This window comes from Ruditapes philippinarum, unplaced genomic scaffold (assembly GCF_026571515.1).
Source record: "Ruditapes philippinarum isolate M1 unplaced genomic scaffold, ASM2657151v2 ctg5167_1_1_1_1, whole genome shotgun sequence".
NCBI classification, from domain to species: domain Eukaryota; kingdom Metazoa; phylum Mollusca; class Bivalvia; order Venerida; family Veneridae; genus Ruditapes; species Ruditapes philippinarum.
The window spans coordinates 69583-84798 of record NW_026863085.1 but is presented as its reverse complement, the minus strand read 5'-3'; the positions used below and the strand labels follow the sequence as shown (position 1 = coordinate 84798).

General features: G+C 31.9%; 1 protein-coding gene across 1 annotated transcript; it reads right to left on the bottom strand.

The window, feature by feature from the left end:
• Window positions 1-5494: 5494 nt before the first annotated feature.
• Window positions 5495-15216, bottom strand: LOC132721101 (mitochondrial import inner membrane translocase subunit Tim22-like). Its single transcript, XM_060705352.1, has 4 exons — window positions 14972-15216; window positions 11404-11600; window positions 9849-9921; window positions 5495-6274 (listed from the first exon to the last, which is right to left on the bottom strand). The coding sequence occupies exons 1-4, from the start codon at window positions 15210-15212 to the stop codon at window positions 6195-6197; spliced, it is 591 nt and encodes a 196-aa protein (XP_060561335.1). The 5' UTR covers window positions 15213-15216; the 3' UTR covers window positions 5495-6194.

Here is a 15216-nt window from a genome sequence, read left to right as displayed (position 1 = left end):
AAAAAGGGGAAAGAAGATAAAATTAAAGGGGAAATTTCCCATTAATTTTTTGATTGATCATAACCCCCTTATCATACATGTATTTGAAAAGGGTTTAAATTTTTTATAATTTTTAAAAAAAGCTTTTTTTTAAATCCCTTTATTGTAAAAAGGTTTTTAAAAAATCTGTAACAATTTTTGTCGAATTTTATCTTCTGAAAACCAGTATAAGGAAAAAACTGTTTTTTTTTTCTCCGTTCGGGGTTTATCTTATTTAACAAAATATAATAAGAATCCCCCGTTGATCACGGGACTGATTGTATTTGGGGGTTTTTAGTGTAAATATTAAATTAAATTTTAACACCCTTTTTAAAACAGGGTGGTTTTTTTTTTTGGGTTTGTTTTGGGGCCCGGTGGGGGGAGGGGTTTTTTTTTTCCCCCAAATTGTGACTATTTTAAAAATTTTCCTTTACTCAAAGAATGCGCGTTAGTTTTACTTGTCTGTTTATTTTTTAATTTTTTTTCTTAAAAATTTTAATAAAAATCTTTTTTATTTTTTAAAATTGTGTAGAAACAAAATTTAAAATTACTTGTTAAAAATTTTTAAATTTAAAAAACCCAAAAAATTTGGGATCGCTGAAAAAAGTGTTGCAATTATGTTGTGTAATCCCTTTTAAAAACTTTAAAATTGAAAAAAATTACTAAGGGAAAAAATTAAATGAAAAAAAGCTTCTAAATTATAGGAAATTTGTAAACTTTTAAACCTTTAAACTTTTAAATTTTGGATACAATAGGCTATATGTTTAAAAAAATTTTTTTATTGGAAAAATAGCGTATCACTTTAACCGAGGGGGAATGGGTTTCCCCCGGTTTGTGTAATGAAAAAATTTCCCAACGGTGTAAATTTTGTCTCCGACAGGAACAATTTAAAAAATTTTAAATACCACAATAAATTAATCCCAAAAGGGGATTAAAGTTCCCCTAAAGGGCGCTTTATTTTAGAAAAAACAAAATAGCTATTTAAAAAACGCGTCATTTTTTAAACATGCGAAAATTAAAGCTTTTTCTATAAATAGTCGGGTTAAAAGAGGCGAGGGGAAAATTTTTTATTTAAAAAAACTTATTCCCTTTTTTTGAAATTATTATATTTTCAAAAATTATCTGTTTTTTGAGGGAAACAGAGGGAAGCGGAAAAATTTGACAGTGTTTTTAAACCCCAAACCTTGATACAATTTCCGGGTTTTAAAAATTGAAAAAAAATGTGGGAAAAAAAATAGATCAAATGAAAGAAAAAATAAATTGGGAAACGAAACAAAAATTTGGTTTTGGTTTTTGGAAAATGGTTTGTAAAAGGAATATCAGCATATATTAATGAACAAGGAAAAATATCTGTAAGAGGGTAAGGGGAAATTTCGGGCCAGGGGAAAATATAGACGGGGGTTGGCACTCGTTAAAACCTTTGATCACCCCCGGGAAAAAAATTTCTTTCGTTACTCTTTGGCCATGTTTTTTAACAAAGTCTTTAAAAAAACAATGAAAGGGGGTTTAAAATTTTCCTGCTCCGCCCCCAGGCGGGGGAACAGCCTAAAGCTGTAGCTGATCCCTCTTCATGACTATTTAAAAACTAAGCGGGGGGAAATTTTTAAAAAAAAATTTGCTTTTGTATTTCAATGCCCACCCCCACGGATTTGGTTGTACATCAGAGGGTTTTTTCCGGAAGGGGGGCCCGAAGGGAATTGCCCCCGGGGTTTATCAAACCCGGGGGCTGAAGAAGGAATAACAATATGTTCCCCCTGTCCCCCCAGCAAAACCCTAAAAAATTTTTTTAAAGGGCGATTGCACATATCATGGGGGGCAATACGTTCCTATGCAAAAAGCGAGGTTTTTAAAAATGTTTTGGTCTGCGGGAAAAAGAAAATTTGTTTTTTAAACATTTAAGGGCCCAAAGTAATGCTAAAAGTTAAGCAAGAATGCAAGCGGGTTTGAAAAAATAACAAATCAGCAGTTCTTTTTTCCCTTTTCAAAAACCAAATTTGGACAAAAAAGGGGTTGGGCAGCGGGGGCCTTTTTCAGCTTAAAAAGGGATAATCCGGGAAACTAAAATATTTTGAAACCAAACTTTTCCTAAAAGCAAAAAAGTTTTTCTAAGGAAAACCCTTTTTGCTGAAAAAAAAAGGGTTTTTCAAAGAAAAACCGGCGGGTATGCTTTCTTTTTGGAACCCTGTTTCGGAGAGGACATTTTTTTTGGGGAAAAGCCCGTCCCCGGGAAGTCTTTCGGCTGTGGGGATTACATTACAGGAACTTGGGGGGGCCCAGAAAATTTTCAAAAGCACTTTTGGGTTTCATTGCGCGGGGGTCACTTTTTGCACAGCCCTTTCAAAAGATTAGTACAAAAAGAAATTGGGCAAAAAACCAAAAAAAAACTGATGCGTCAATATAAAGAGGAGAGAAAATGGAAGTGGTCAAAAACCAATAGCATTTTTTACTTTTTTGAAATTAGCTGTTTTGCTTTATTTTTCATTTACAGCCCTTTTTTTTTCAACATTTTAATCTTTTTTTATTTATTTAATTTTTTAAATGGAGATAAGTTAAAATTTAACCCCCATACAAAGCCCTTTCAAGTTTTTTTCCCCAAGGGAAACATGACGTTAGGTTTTAAATTGTAGCAGATACAAATTTTACAAGTTTGGAACTGATATTAGGGTTTTTCTAAAAATAACATTTTAAATGTTTAAAATTTTCTTAGTCTTTTTTTTTTATAAACGCACAGCCCTTGTTTTTTTTTCCAATTTATTTTTTTAAAATTAAAAAACTATTAACGTTTTTTAAGGGGGTTCTTTAAATCCCAGCTACCTAAATGGAAGATCGAGGGTTCTTGCCCGGGGTCCCCCCGGCTCTTTGCATAAAAATAGTGTACAAAGGGGTAACTGAGATCTCCCTCATACAAAAACGGGGATAGCCCCTTTTTGATCTAAGGGGGTTTTGTTTCTTTTTTAGGCCCTGTAGTTATTTTTTTTTATTTTAAAATTTTGACCCAAAACTTGTTTTTTTTGTTTTTTCTTTCAACGGGCCACAGTCTGGGGGGTTTCAGCCTCGATTTTCCTCACAAAAACAATATACCCCTTTAAAAAAACTTTTTTTTTTAATTTAAATTTTATATCTCCCTTTTGGAGGGTAAAGGGCCCAATAAAAAGGAAAAAGGGTTTATTTAAATTTAAAATTTCACCCCATGGGGTTTATTGTCATATTGTTTTTTTAAAAGAATAAAATAAATTTTTCATAAAAAAATAAAACCCAGCCAAGACAAAACCCAAACAAAATCCCGTTTGCGCCCAATTTATCGTTTCCCTTATTGTTAAAAGGGTTTTTTAAAAGCAAAACACCCAAGGGAATCCAGAATCAGACTGTACGGATGCGCAGGCTGGTCTGGATCCATGTTGCTAGCAAACACATTATTTGTTTTGTCATGGCGCATTATGTTGGTTTTGTCATGGCGCAGCTCAAATTGAGTTTTCATGTCTTGGTTCTACAATTCTCATTGTAGCATTGATGACATTTCTCAAGTGAATAATGCTTTTTTAGTAAAACCTGCATAAACTCCTAATTCAAAACTTAAACAAAAGAGAAATGCAGCTGAATATAATGTCTTCCAAATTGACTGAAGGACTGATAATGACTTTTTTCAAAAAACAAGAGGGCCATGATGGCCTAAAATCGCTCACCTGTATATAGGCCCCAGGGTGGGGCAAAATTTTAACCCAGGGCTTTTATTGAGCAAATTCCGTAGACACCCATTAAAAAGATGTTTTCATGATAAATATCTAAGCTCTAGCTCTTTGGGGTTTTTAAAAGAAGATTTTTTAAGTTTTTACTTTACAAAAAATAGGGAAAACAATGCCCCCCCCGCCCCCCACCCAGCCAGGCTAATTTTTATCCCAGGGCTTTTATTTGAACCAACTTGGTAGACACTGACTAGACAATGTTTCATGCCAAATATTTACGCTTTAGCTCTTTTGGTTTTTTAAAGATGATTTTCTAAGTTTTTTCTATTGGTTGGTTACCATGGCAACCAGAGTTCTGCTTTAAATTTAAAATTTTTTTTTAACTTTTTTTTAAATTTTGACTGCCAAAGAAACAATCCTTAAAGTTTGGATAAAATTTGGGTTTTAAGCGTTTTTATGAAAAGGGTTTGTTTAAAGTAAAATTTTACGGTTGGACGCCGGACAGACGCCGGAAAAAAAGCGATAAACAAAAGCTCACCATGTCATTTGGGAAAAGTTAGCAAAAATATATCAAATATGTTGTTTTTGTCTTTTTAAATTTTTAAATCATAAACCCCATTTAATTTTAAATATACCTTTTTAAGAATAGGAATTTTGAAAAATTTGAAACAAAAAATTTTTAAACAACTTCATTAATTTTCTTTTCCTTTAAAAAGAAATTTTTTAAAATAAAATAAATTAAATACATAAAATTTTATTTTCATAAGAAAACATCAACAAAATTTTTTATATATTAATATGGAGGTTATCAAAAAACACAATGTGTTGCCTCTTAAAGCAGCACTTCTCCAGATTCGTGTTAATATCCATGAAAATTTTGGAAATGTATTAATTTTACAAGTAAAATATTGTGAGGTGAACAAATAAAGTAATTTACATATTGAAATCGGCATTTTCAATCCAAGAAAATTACCAAAAAGTCGTCAACATATGAAAAAACACCCCTTATAGGAAAGTACGCTAAAAGAAAAAATTGCAAAATCTCTTTAAACAAAACATGACAAAAAAATTGGTCTTAAAAGTTTTTCCTTTTTTAAAAAATGAAGTACTTTTTTTTCTAAAATTTTGAATTTTTTGAAAATTTTTAAACCAAAACTTTCCATATTTTTTTTCCCCTGTGTTAGGTCTCTTTAAATATCAAGTGTAAAAAAAAACCCAAAAAAAGGAAATTCAGAACAACAAAACCAGCTTTAATAAAAAGATTGACATAAAGAAAAAAAATCTCTGTGTATTTTTGTTTGTAAGTGTGATCTCTTGGGAAAACAAAGGGAAATAAAATTTGAAGTTTTAAATTGTATCCACAGTATAATTCTGTTCATGATAAAAAATAAAAGGCTTGTTAACAGGCAATCTGCTGGGCCTGGAAAAGAGATTAGCCTTTACCGCAAGTATAGAGCCAGGCCAGCTTGTACATTCCTACAGTTTGACCAGCCTCTTTACTGTTAATAGTTCATTTTTTGTATAATTATGACATTAAAATCCTTTTATTTTTTAATGGACTGATCTGAATTCAAAGCAGGGCAAATCCAGTACATAAATTCAGCTGGTTTCAATGCGCTCCACTGGGGTAAAAACACCTAGAAACATAAAATTGGAAATTCTTGCTTAGACCAAGAGATGTACTGAAAATGGTTACATATGTGAAAGAAAATGAAAATAAATACTCAGAATTAAATTGAAAAAGTAAACTTGTGTATGATGTTTTAAGCAAGCCTTGCAACTGGGAAAACAGAGTAAGAAAATGATCTGAAATTTTGTACACTAGTTAGTAGTTCAGACCTACATTAAAAATTAATAGAACACAAGATTAGAATCAGAAAAAAATATCAAGTCTCTTTAATGTGAATAAAACCCTTAAATGGTTAATATCGTTATCATGTCACAAAACCACTATATTCACAGTGTAACATATAAACTATCATAGCTGAAAAATCTATTTATTCCTTCATACATTAGTTTAAACATAGAAAAAGTGGCAAGGAGTTGTTTGTCTATATGAATAATGAACACACTAACACTGAACAAACAATACTTTCTAAAACATTACTTATTAGGTAAACAAAACAAAAACTTAAAGGTAAACATATGTCACTTTCAACTGTTGTCTAATTTAATTTTGTCTAAAATCTTTCTGATGCTACTTTTATCAAACAATTTGTTTATCAACCATAAGCTCTTCACTCCTTAGGCTGAAGAAAAAAAAGTACTTTGTTTGTTTGCTGTTTGAGTTTTAACAGCTTACTGGTATATCACTGGCCATACTTCCACTAGCACTAAAGTTACTAAGCCTCAAGTACTGTAACAATTCCACAAAATACATTTTTATATACATTTGTATGTATATATAACACTTTGATTTATCACAGATTATCACTTAGATTATTTAAATCCATGCCTCTCCTCTATATATATATACTTGTATACATGTACATATCAATGTCTAAAGTAATAATCCACCGCTGTAGAGAATACTGCAAAACCAGCAGCCCCAAATGCAGCCGCCTTTAATCCAGCTGAAATACAAGAAAGAAAGTTTAAACTTTTATACACAAACACTATTTACTCAAACATCAGTTTTACTTGTAAAGAAGTAAATTATGAACAGTCAAATAATAGCAGTTCAAAGAGCATTCCACTTTCACATGTATCTTATCTTTTATAAATTAAATCAAGGTTTGGTAGATATATTAGTGGTTAGTTTACTACATGTAGATAGAGAAAACAGCAACTGGACTTAGTAGCAAAATGTTTTTTAAAAAAATCGCAGTCATGAAAAGTTTCACTGTGAAATAGCATTTTCCAATTGCTAAGATCTTTGAATAATTTACTTAAATAATGAAACAGTCAAATAACCTTTCTTTCCTGAATGTAACAATTTAAATCACAAATGTTTCCTATATATGATAATGAAGCACTGAATGTTGAAACTTAAATCACACATGTTTACTACATATGTACATGTAGCATTGAATGCCACAACTAAAATTGCAAATGGTAAAACCTATGTCACACTGAATGTCACAACTTATTTCATACATGTTTACTTTTTCTGTCATGTTGAATGTCAAAACTTATGGAATACATACATGTTTATCCTACTTATGTCATGGCAAATGTCAAAACTTATTTCATACATGTATAGCACTCTACTTAAAGACATTTTCTACAGTTTTATGAAAAAATAATCCTTTCATAGAATTTTCTAAATTTTTTGTATGATGAGTAAAATTTAATGACGGATTTAAAAATAAAAAGAAAAATATATGTTGACGTGTTGGATTTCTTGTAAAATGGCAGTTTCCATGGTAACCGTATATCTAAAAACTGTCAAAATAGCCTAACTGTGTTATAACGAATAAAAAATGTAAAAGATAGCTTAAAACACACAACGAGCATTGTTTTATGCAAAGATAACCTTATCTTATGATTCTGTATGAAACAAATGATAATCTGAACATATTTCTTTAAAAAATTAGTTTTCCATGTTCCTCAACCGAACAAAAAATGAGAAAAATGAACATGAATTCTCAGAATAATTAGAGATATTGAAAAAAGTGTTTCATAGAATTCTATAATTTTTTTGTATATTGTGTAAAATTTAATGACAAATTCAAAAAGAAAAAGAAAAATATATGTTGGCGTGTTGGATTTTTTGAAAAATGGCAGTTTCCATGGTAACCGTATATCTCAAAATTGTCAAAATATCCAAACTGTATTATAATAATGAATAAAATAGCTTATTACACTCACAATAAACATAATTTTATACAAAGCTTGCTTTATCTAAGGGTTCTGTATAAAAACAAACGATAATTTGGACATATTTCTTTAAAAAAATGAGTTTTCATGCTTTTTAACTAAACAAAAAATGAGAAAAATAAACATGAAAATTTTCTGTAAAAAATTAAAGCTATCAAGAAATTTCTTTTACAGAATTTTCTACATTATTGATATATCAAGTAACATTTGATTGTGGATTCAAAAATAGAAATAAAATATATATGTTGAAGTGTTAGTTTTTTGTAAACGGGCAGTTTCCATGGTTACTGCATATGCCAACTGTCAAAATTACCATGTACGCTTTCTTAAGAAATATCAGTGTTATACTAAATGTACTGTCAAATATAAAACATGTTGTAATAAGAATTTCTTTTTCTTTTGATGTTATATTAAGTAAATGATACTGAATATTTTTTTTAAACATATCTAGGGCCATATTATTTTTTTCACTCGACTAACATACCCGAACAGTAAGCAAGTATTCAGAAATTTACAAAGAAAATAATGAAATTCTGAACATTTCTTGGATATTAATTTTGTTTTTTTATTCAACACTTTTAAAATATATTATTTTAAACTTCTTTGCCCAGTTGTCTGCCAGTAATCAAGTCGCGACGCACTTTTGTCACTATACCACTAGTGGGTGGGGTAACGCGCGCAGAATTATCATCAATGCTGTCGTACTAATGCTTGGAGAAATACTTTATGTGATGTTATCTAAACGACATTCTTATTCTTTTGAACCAATCTCCTTTTGAACATTTAGAAATATCTATTCTGTATTATTTACTCATTATTTGCTTATAGCCGAAATTCAAACACTTATCCGAATACTATTCAACTTTACCTTCATTTGAAGAGTAATTATCCGTGATTATCTTTCTTGGATGCGCATAACGATGCGCACAGAAAACTACCGAAAACGTCTTTAATATACATGTCTCATTGAATGTCACAACATAAATCACAAATGTTTACTACATGTCTCATTGAATGTCACTTCTTTACTACATGTCTCATTGAATGTCACAACTTATATCACACATGTTTACTACATGTCTCATTGAATGTCACAACTTAAATCACACTTCTTTACTACATGTCTCATTGAATGTCACAACTTAAATCAACAATACTTTAATATGACTTTTCAAAAGAGCTATTTAACAAAATGCTTCTAGTCTAAGGGAAATAACTGTTGTTTTTTTTGTTTCATTTACAAATCATACTAAAACTTTTATACATCTACATGTTTTTGAGGGCATGATTGCAAGTCAATTGTCTTGAACTCTTGATTATCTTTGATTATGAAAGTGGAGTTATAAACAGAAATGAAAGAATTGTTTTTGTAATAATATACAATGATTAAAGTACTATACTCAAAAGACTGCACTTCGTAATCTTATTATAATTATTTCTTAATAATCTGGTCATGTGATATACATTATTTCTCCTAAAAGTAACAATAATTGATCCAAAACTGAAAGAAATGATTCATTTTTGTTTTTATTACAAGTAACATTTTGTGTACTAGATTCAATACAAGTTTTATTAATGTCCCTTTGTAAAACATCCAATTATTGAAGACACACTGAATAGGATATCTTTTTTTTCAAAATGATAGTATTTTTTCAGATTTAATATAGGAAAGTTTTCATTATTAATTTAAAAGAGGTTTGAACAAGTTAAGTATTTGATTATCTATTTATTTATTTCAGATTTAATATAGGAAAGTTTTCATTATTAAAGAGGTTTGAACACGTCAAGTGTTGTATTATCTGTTTTTTTACACAGTTTTCAACACATTTTGACATTTTTAGTCTTATCTACATGTAGGCAGCTTGTCCACCTAACCAGTTTTACCTGGTTACCTAACCGGTAATAACCCTTTTCTCTGCAAATCGCAAAAGACAGACCTCTAATCCCAAATGATTTCTGAATCAGCAATGAGAGACAAATGACCATTACATTAAATGAGCTGTGTCATGACAAAACCAACAAAGTGCATTTGCGACCAGTATGGATCCAGACCAGCCTGCGCATCCGCATAGTCTGATCAGGATCCATGCTGTTTGCTATCAGTTTTGCTACTTGTAATAGGGATGATAAGCGAACAGCCTGATCAGACTGCGGGGATGTGCAGGCTGGCCTGGATCCATGCTGGTCGCAAACGCATTATGTTGGTTTTGTCGTGACACGGCTCAAATGTCCGCGATCAAAAGCCACGGATGAATTTTTCACTGAGGATCAAACAAGCCGTCTTAATTCCCAGTTAATATGTGAAAGATAGAAAGAGTTATACTATACCTCTCAAGCCTAGAGCACCGCCCACTATAGCTCCTGATATCGTACCATTTGACAAGGGACTTTTCCCACGATACTGGAAAAAAACCAAAAACATTTATCATTCTATATAGCATATATACAAGGTCATTTTGCTTTTAAAATGCCTATTAAAATAATTCAGAACATGTTTAAAGATCTATTTGTTTGATTTATTGTGCACCAACACAAATATGATTACATGACATGTAGCGCCAAAACAGAAAAGATGATTTAAGCTAACTTTGGGAGTTACAAACTTAAAGCAACACGGTTTACACCAGGGGTCAAAACCATCTCATCTGCTGGATCTAAGAGTTGCCAAGGATTTTTTTGGCTTATTTTATAGCCGATATTCGGTCGTATTCAAAATAGTATATTATTTTCCCAATCCACAGAAAAGAATTCCTAGTGAAAGTTACAAAAAACAAAATAAAAATATTGAATAACAAATTCTAAAATCTTTGAAAATAAGTGATTCTTCACTGTTATGGTGTTTAAATGTTTGAAGATGCCATCCTGGACAATGATTCTTTGCATTCACTTAATCACTGCAAAATTAAAGTCATTCAATTTTCCCAAAATACTGGAAAAAAACATAGGTACATAAAGTCCAGAAATGCAAACACATTGTCTTACGATACTGCAGCTATGCACGCTGACTGCAATTGTTGATGCCTAAACCCTTGGAGGCAACTCTTCAGCCCAAGGGGGAAAAAAGATCCAAAAAGGTTATAATTGATAAATTGTACCGAAAAGAAACTTAACAATGTGGTCGTTCATTACAGTATCACAAATGCAATCTTTGTGACACTGACATAACTGACAAAATAAACAGATAAAATTGAAAACCATGCATTTGCAATTTTGGGTAGATCTCCAAAATCCAATGTAAAGTCAACTGTTCAGAGCCCAGTCAGACTACACTGATATGCAGATTGCTCTGACCCTATACTAGTGGCAAATAAGGCTCCCACATTTACATTTTTTGTAAACGTTTACACGATTGCTAAGAACTGAAGCGATACCATTTAAACGGTGGTACCTCTATGTACTATACACACCATGTATTTGAGTCGCCAAATGATGACTTACTTTCTATTTTTAATACATGAACAAATAAAGAATGTGCAGGGCTCATCACGATTGAGTCAGCACACATTTTTTGCATTGTAACCCAATCTTTACCAAAAATGTATTATGTCCAGAGCAATTTTGCACTGAATTGCTGTGTGGAGGGTTGTAAACACCCATTTTCCATTTGTTTACTTTGGAATAAACCATTAGAATTGATAAAATCCATGATTACAGGCAATGGTGAAGAAATTTTGTAAGACAATATGGTCATTTTGATTAAACGGTAAACAATATCTTAAACATTTATGAATGAAAATCGAAATGAATCCGTTTCAAAGTGTAATCGTGGGGGCCTTAGTGGCAAATGCTAAGATTTCCTTTTCTGTTCCAGCATGGTAAAGTCTGAATTATAACAAATCAGCAAGTGCATTTGTACTGACGAGTAAAAGACATTGGCACTTACAGTTTCAAGGATGCATTCAGTTCCAGCAAACATAAACCCTATAGTTCCAAAGTTTCTTCCATATGATGAACATCTCACTTTCATTTCTTTCAATACCGCACGAGTTGATGGTGTCTGATCTGGTGTCGTAGTCGTGTAAGTTGACATCGGGTCCATACCCACCGTGAATAAACCAATTGCACCACCCAGAGCAAAGCCTGTCATTAAAAAAAATATTTGTAATATATAGAATGATATTATTTTATTCAACAAGTTCAATAAATTTAGTAATGAACTTACACCAATTTAATATTTTATTTATCGCACAAAAAATAAAGACTGTTTAAAGTGATAAAGAAAGATTTTTCAATGACGCGCCTTAATTATAACACTAACATTTAGCGAGTCTTATCACTACAATCATATAATGCAAATGAAGCCTCATCAAAATATTAAATGTACAGCCATGCAATACCATTTTTACCGAGTTGCAAAATCATGGGTATGTTATAAACAATATTGTCATAACAAACAAATTGGTAACAACACCGTATATTTTGTATCAATTAACCTTTATTGCCTTAATCACCATCATGAGGTGTTTAAAGCATGTGACACCGACTGTTACTTATTCAGAACATGCAGGGATAGAAAATTCCACTTGTCCGCCCGTAATTTATTTACGAATAGAGATATAATTATGCAAAAGAGTACAAAATGGTAGAATGCTTGTCCTGCCAAAGCAGAAATTTGCCAATGCAATAGGAAGCTAGAATTCCCATGATCAGTTTGTTTACTTTTAACGATGTAAAAACAGAAACACTTAAGCTTGTGTTTTAGGTTATGTATAAATAACTCATTGCTTAATGGATAAGGGTGTAACTGGAATGTGCCAGACAATGCTCTCTAAAGTGCGCAATTTATACATAACCTCAAACACAATCTTTGTTTCCCTGTTTTGGTATGTAAAATTTGTGTACACAAACTGATTATGAAAATTTCTAGCGGTCGGTTGCATCGGCGAGGTTCTATTGCATCGGGCAGATTTATTTTGAAAATCTTGCCCAAAATGCAGGACGAGTAGTATACCATGCAGGACAAGTAGAAATTTGAAGCCACTCATCCTGCAGGACGAGCTGCTCTATGAAAATGTTTCAATCCCTGAACATGTTGACCCTCAATTTTTGTTTTCTTTTTGTGTTTTCAACAGAAATGGTGTAATTTTCAATATATTTCTGCCAAAGGGACCAAATATCAGGTTCTCCCAAATAAGCATGGAATTTTAAAATGCTGGACAATATATGCTTTGATAATCTGGTAACAATTAATAAATTGATAACTGAATTCTAATGTAATAAGACCTACATTTTTTTCTTCTATTAACGTTTAAAAGAACGAAAACAAAGCACAAGGCATAATTTTCTGATTCATAAGAAAAATTCTACATGTATAAGGTAATTCCTAAATCGGAAGTGTTCTCCCGCAACACGTGCTTGGTTCCCTCTTCCGCTCTTTGTCAATGTATGTGAAACGGAAGCCGGAGAATACTTCCAGTAGGAATTACCTTCTTAAAATATCGTTTACATGTAGGATATTTCTTTAAATACAGGCTCATAGGACTAAGTTCGACTCGTGGAGGATAAAACCATTTAAAAGTATGTAAAATCCAGTTGTTTGCATGTGTGTTCCACCCGTTTGATCTCATTGTTGATGTATTTCAAGCGTTAATACCAGGTTACAATGTACATGTCATGACGGTCTCATCTTTCGGACCTGGGTGATTTCTTACTTTCGGGCTTTAAAACATTAACTAGCGGTTAATTGGGGATCTGTAAATAGTAAATTGTAATAGAAAAATATATTGTGCATTGATTCCATGCAAAAATCCGACGATATTACCGCCCGGTGAAAAATTTTAACACAGATAACCGGCGTACCCATAATTTTTCGTACCTGAATGTTGCATACCTTGTCTATAATACGGGGAAATCAAAGACCGGGCCCGCGAAGCGGGTCCGGGCTTTGGCTTGCCTGGCTATAGACTACACGTGTATATTTAAAAGAAAATCAAATAAAAAACAATTAAAAAATATATAGAATTCTATACCTATCAACGAAATTTTCAGTGTCAGTTCTATTCGGGCGCCACCATTTACAATGTAACTCAATGATAATAGGCAGGGTATTCCGATAAAGTACCAAATCTCAACTTTTCGGATAAATAATCGTCGAGTGTTCCGTCACACCCTCCGAGTGAAAACGGAAGCAGTGCATGTAATACCGAATGACACCTTTAAAACGGAAGGAATAAAAGGAATATTTTAACGACTTCCCCGTTCATAGGCTTTGCCTAATTTCATATTAATATAACAGTGAAAAAAAAAAATTTTTTTAATTTTTTTTTTTTAATATATTGATATTTTCAGTCTTCACGAAAAACTCAAAAAAGCACAGGACATTCGGGCCAGTAAAATATCAAATCTTACTGGACCTGGTGATTTTTAGCCGGACCAAATACATAGATAGGTAATAAATTGATGGGTACAGGAAATCACTTTATCATGCTTCCCTTGATAATTTTGAAAGACTGATTTTATAACCCTGATGAAGACTCACGAGAGTCGAAACGTCGGTTATCATCATTAAATAAACCTTAAAACTTATCCTGTGTTGATTGTTTGTTCCACTTTTATTGTTTTTCTTGAATTTTGAAAGAAGCATAATACATCTTGTATTCTGGGCTTTGAAAAATCATTAAGGACCAAATGTTTAGGCAAAAATTGACTAGAATTGAACATGAACAATGCAATTTTCTTCAAACAAATCACTTTCACACAAAATATTTACTTTAACTCAATAATCACAAAATCATAGCTAAATAATGACCTTAATAAACAAAGGTTTAATTTCCGAAACTGTACGGTGCGGTACGGAAAATATCCAAGAAAAATAAATGGCGGCCTGCTTTACTAAAATAAAAAAAATTTAGAAAAATCTCTCGAAAATGGTTTAAAAACATTTGGGAAACAAAAAATTGGGAGGGGTTTTAAAATTTAAAAAAAAAAGGAAAAAAAAATAAAAATTCTTTTTAGAAAAAACCCTGTTTTACATTTTAAAATTGTTTTTTCCTTAATAAAAAATTTTTTCTTTGAACTAAAAATTCATTTGGGACCATCGGCCCAAACCAACCGGGCAAAAAATAAACCGGGACCAAGCAAAATTTTAAAGTGGCCTCGGAACTTGGGCGTTAATTTCGGAGACTGTATTTTATTGTATAAATAACGAGGTCAAACACATTTTAGGTCAAATCAATGCCACTAGCACCTGTGTGGCTAGCCGGTTCCTAAGAATAATTGTTGAGGTGTTTTGATAGAAAAAGAAACCTGAGCATAAAATACAAAACAACACATTAAAAAGGAAAAATAAACAGACTTCTTTTTTATCTGACTGGGAAAGTCCTCATGATCATCCATAGGCTCTACCTTCTTTCAAAATATCAGTAAGAACTTGTTAGATCTCTTAAGGATTTCATAAATCATTTATCAATATAAGTTTTATTATAACTGTAAACTAAAAAGCAGACAATTACCCAGCACACCGCTTGCAACAGCTTTAAATGCACAACTTTCGAAAGCAGCGGAGATCATTTGCTCCTGCTTGCTTCGAGCAGCTGACCCATAAGCTGACGGTAGGAAAACATTAGTCTTCAACTTTTTCTCGCCTATCACATGGTTTAAAATAAGATTAAAAGTTTCAAGATCAGACGTTTGTGGTGTCAATAATGTGTCTTTAGTAACAGCATCTGGTGGCTGTCTCATGGGCGCCGCCATCGGA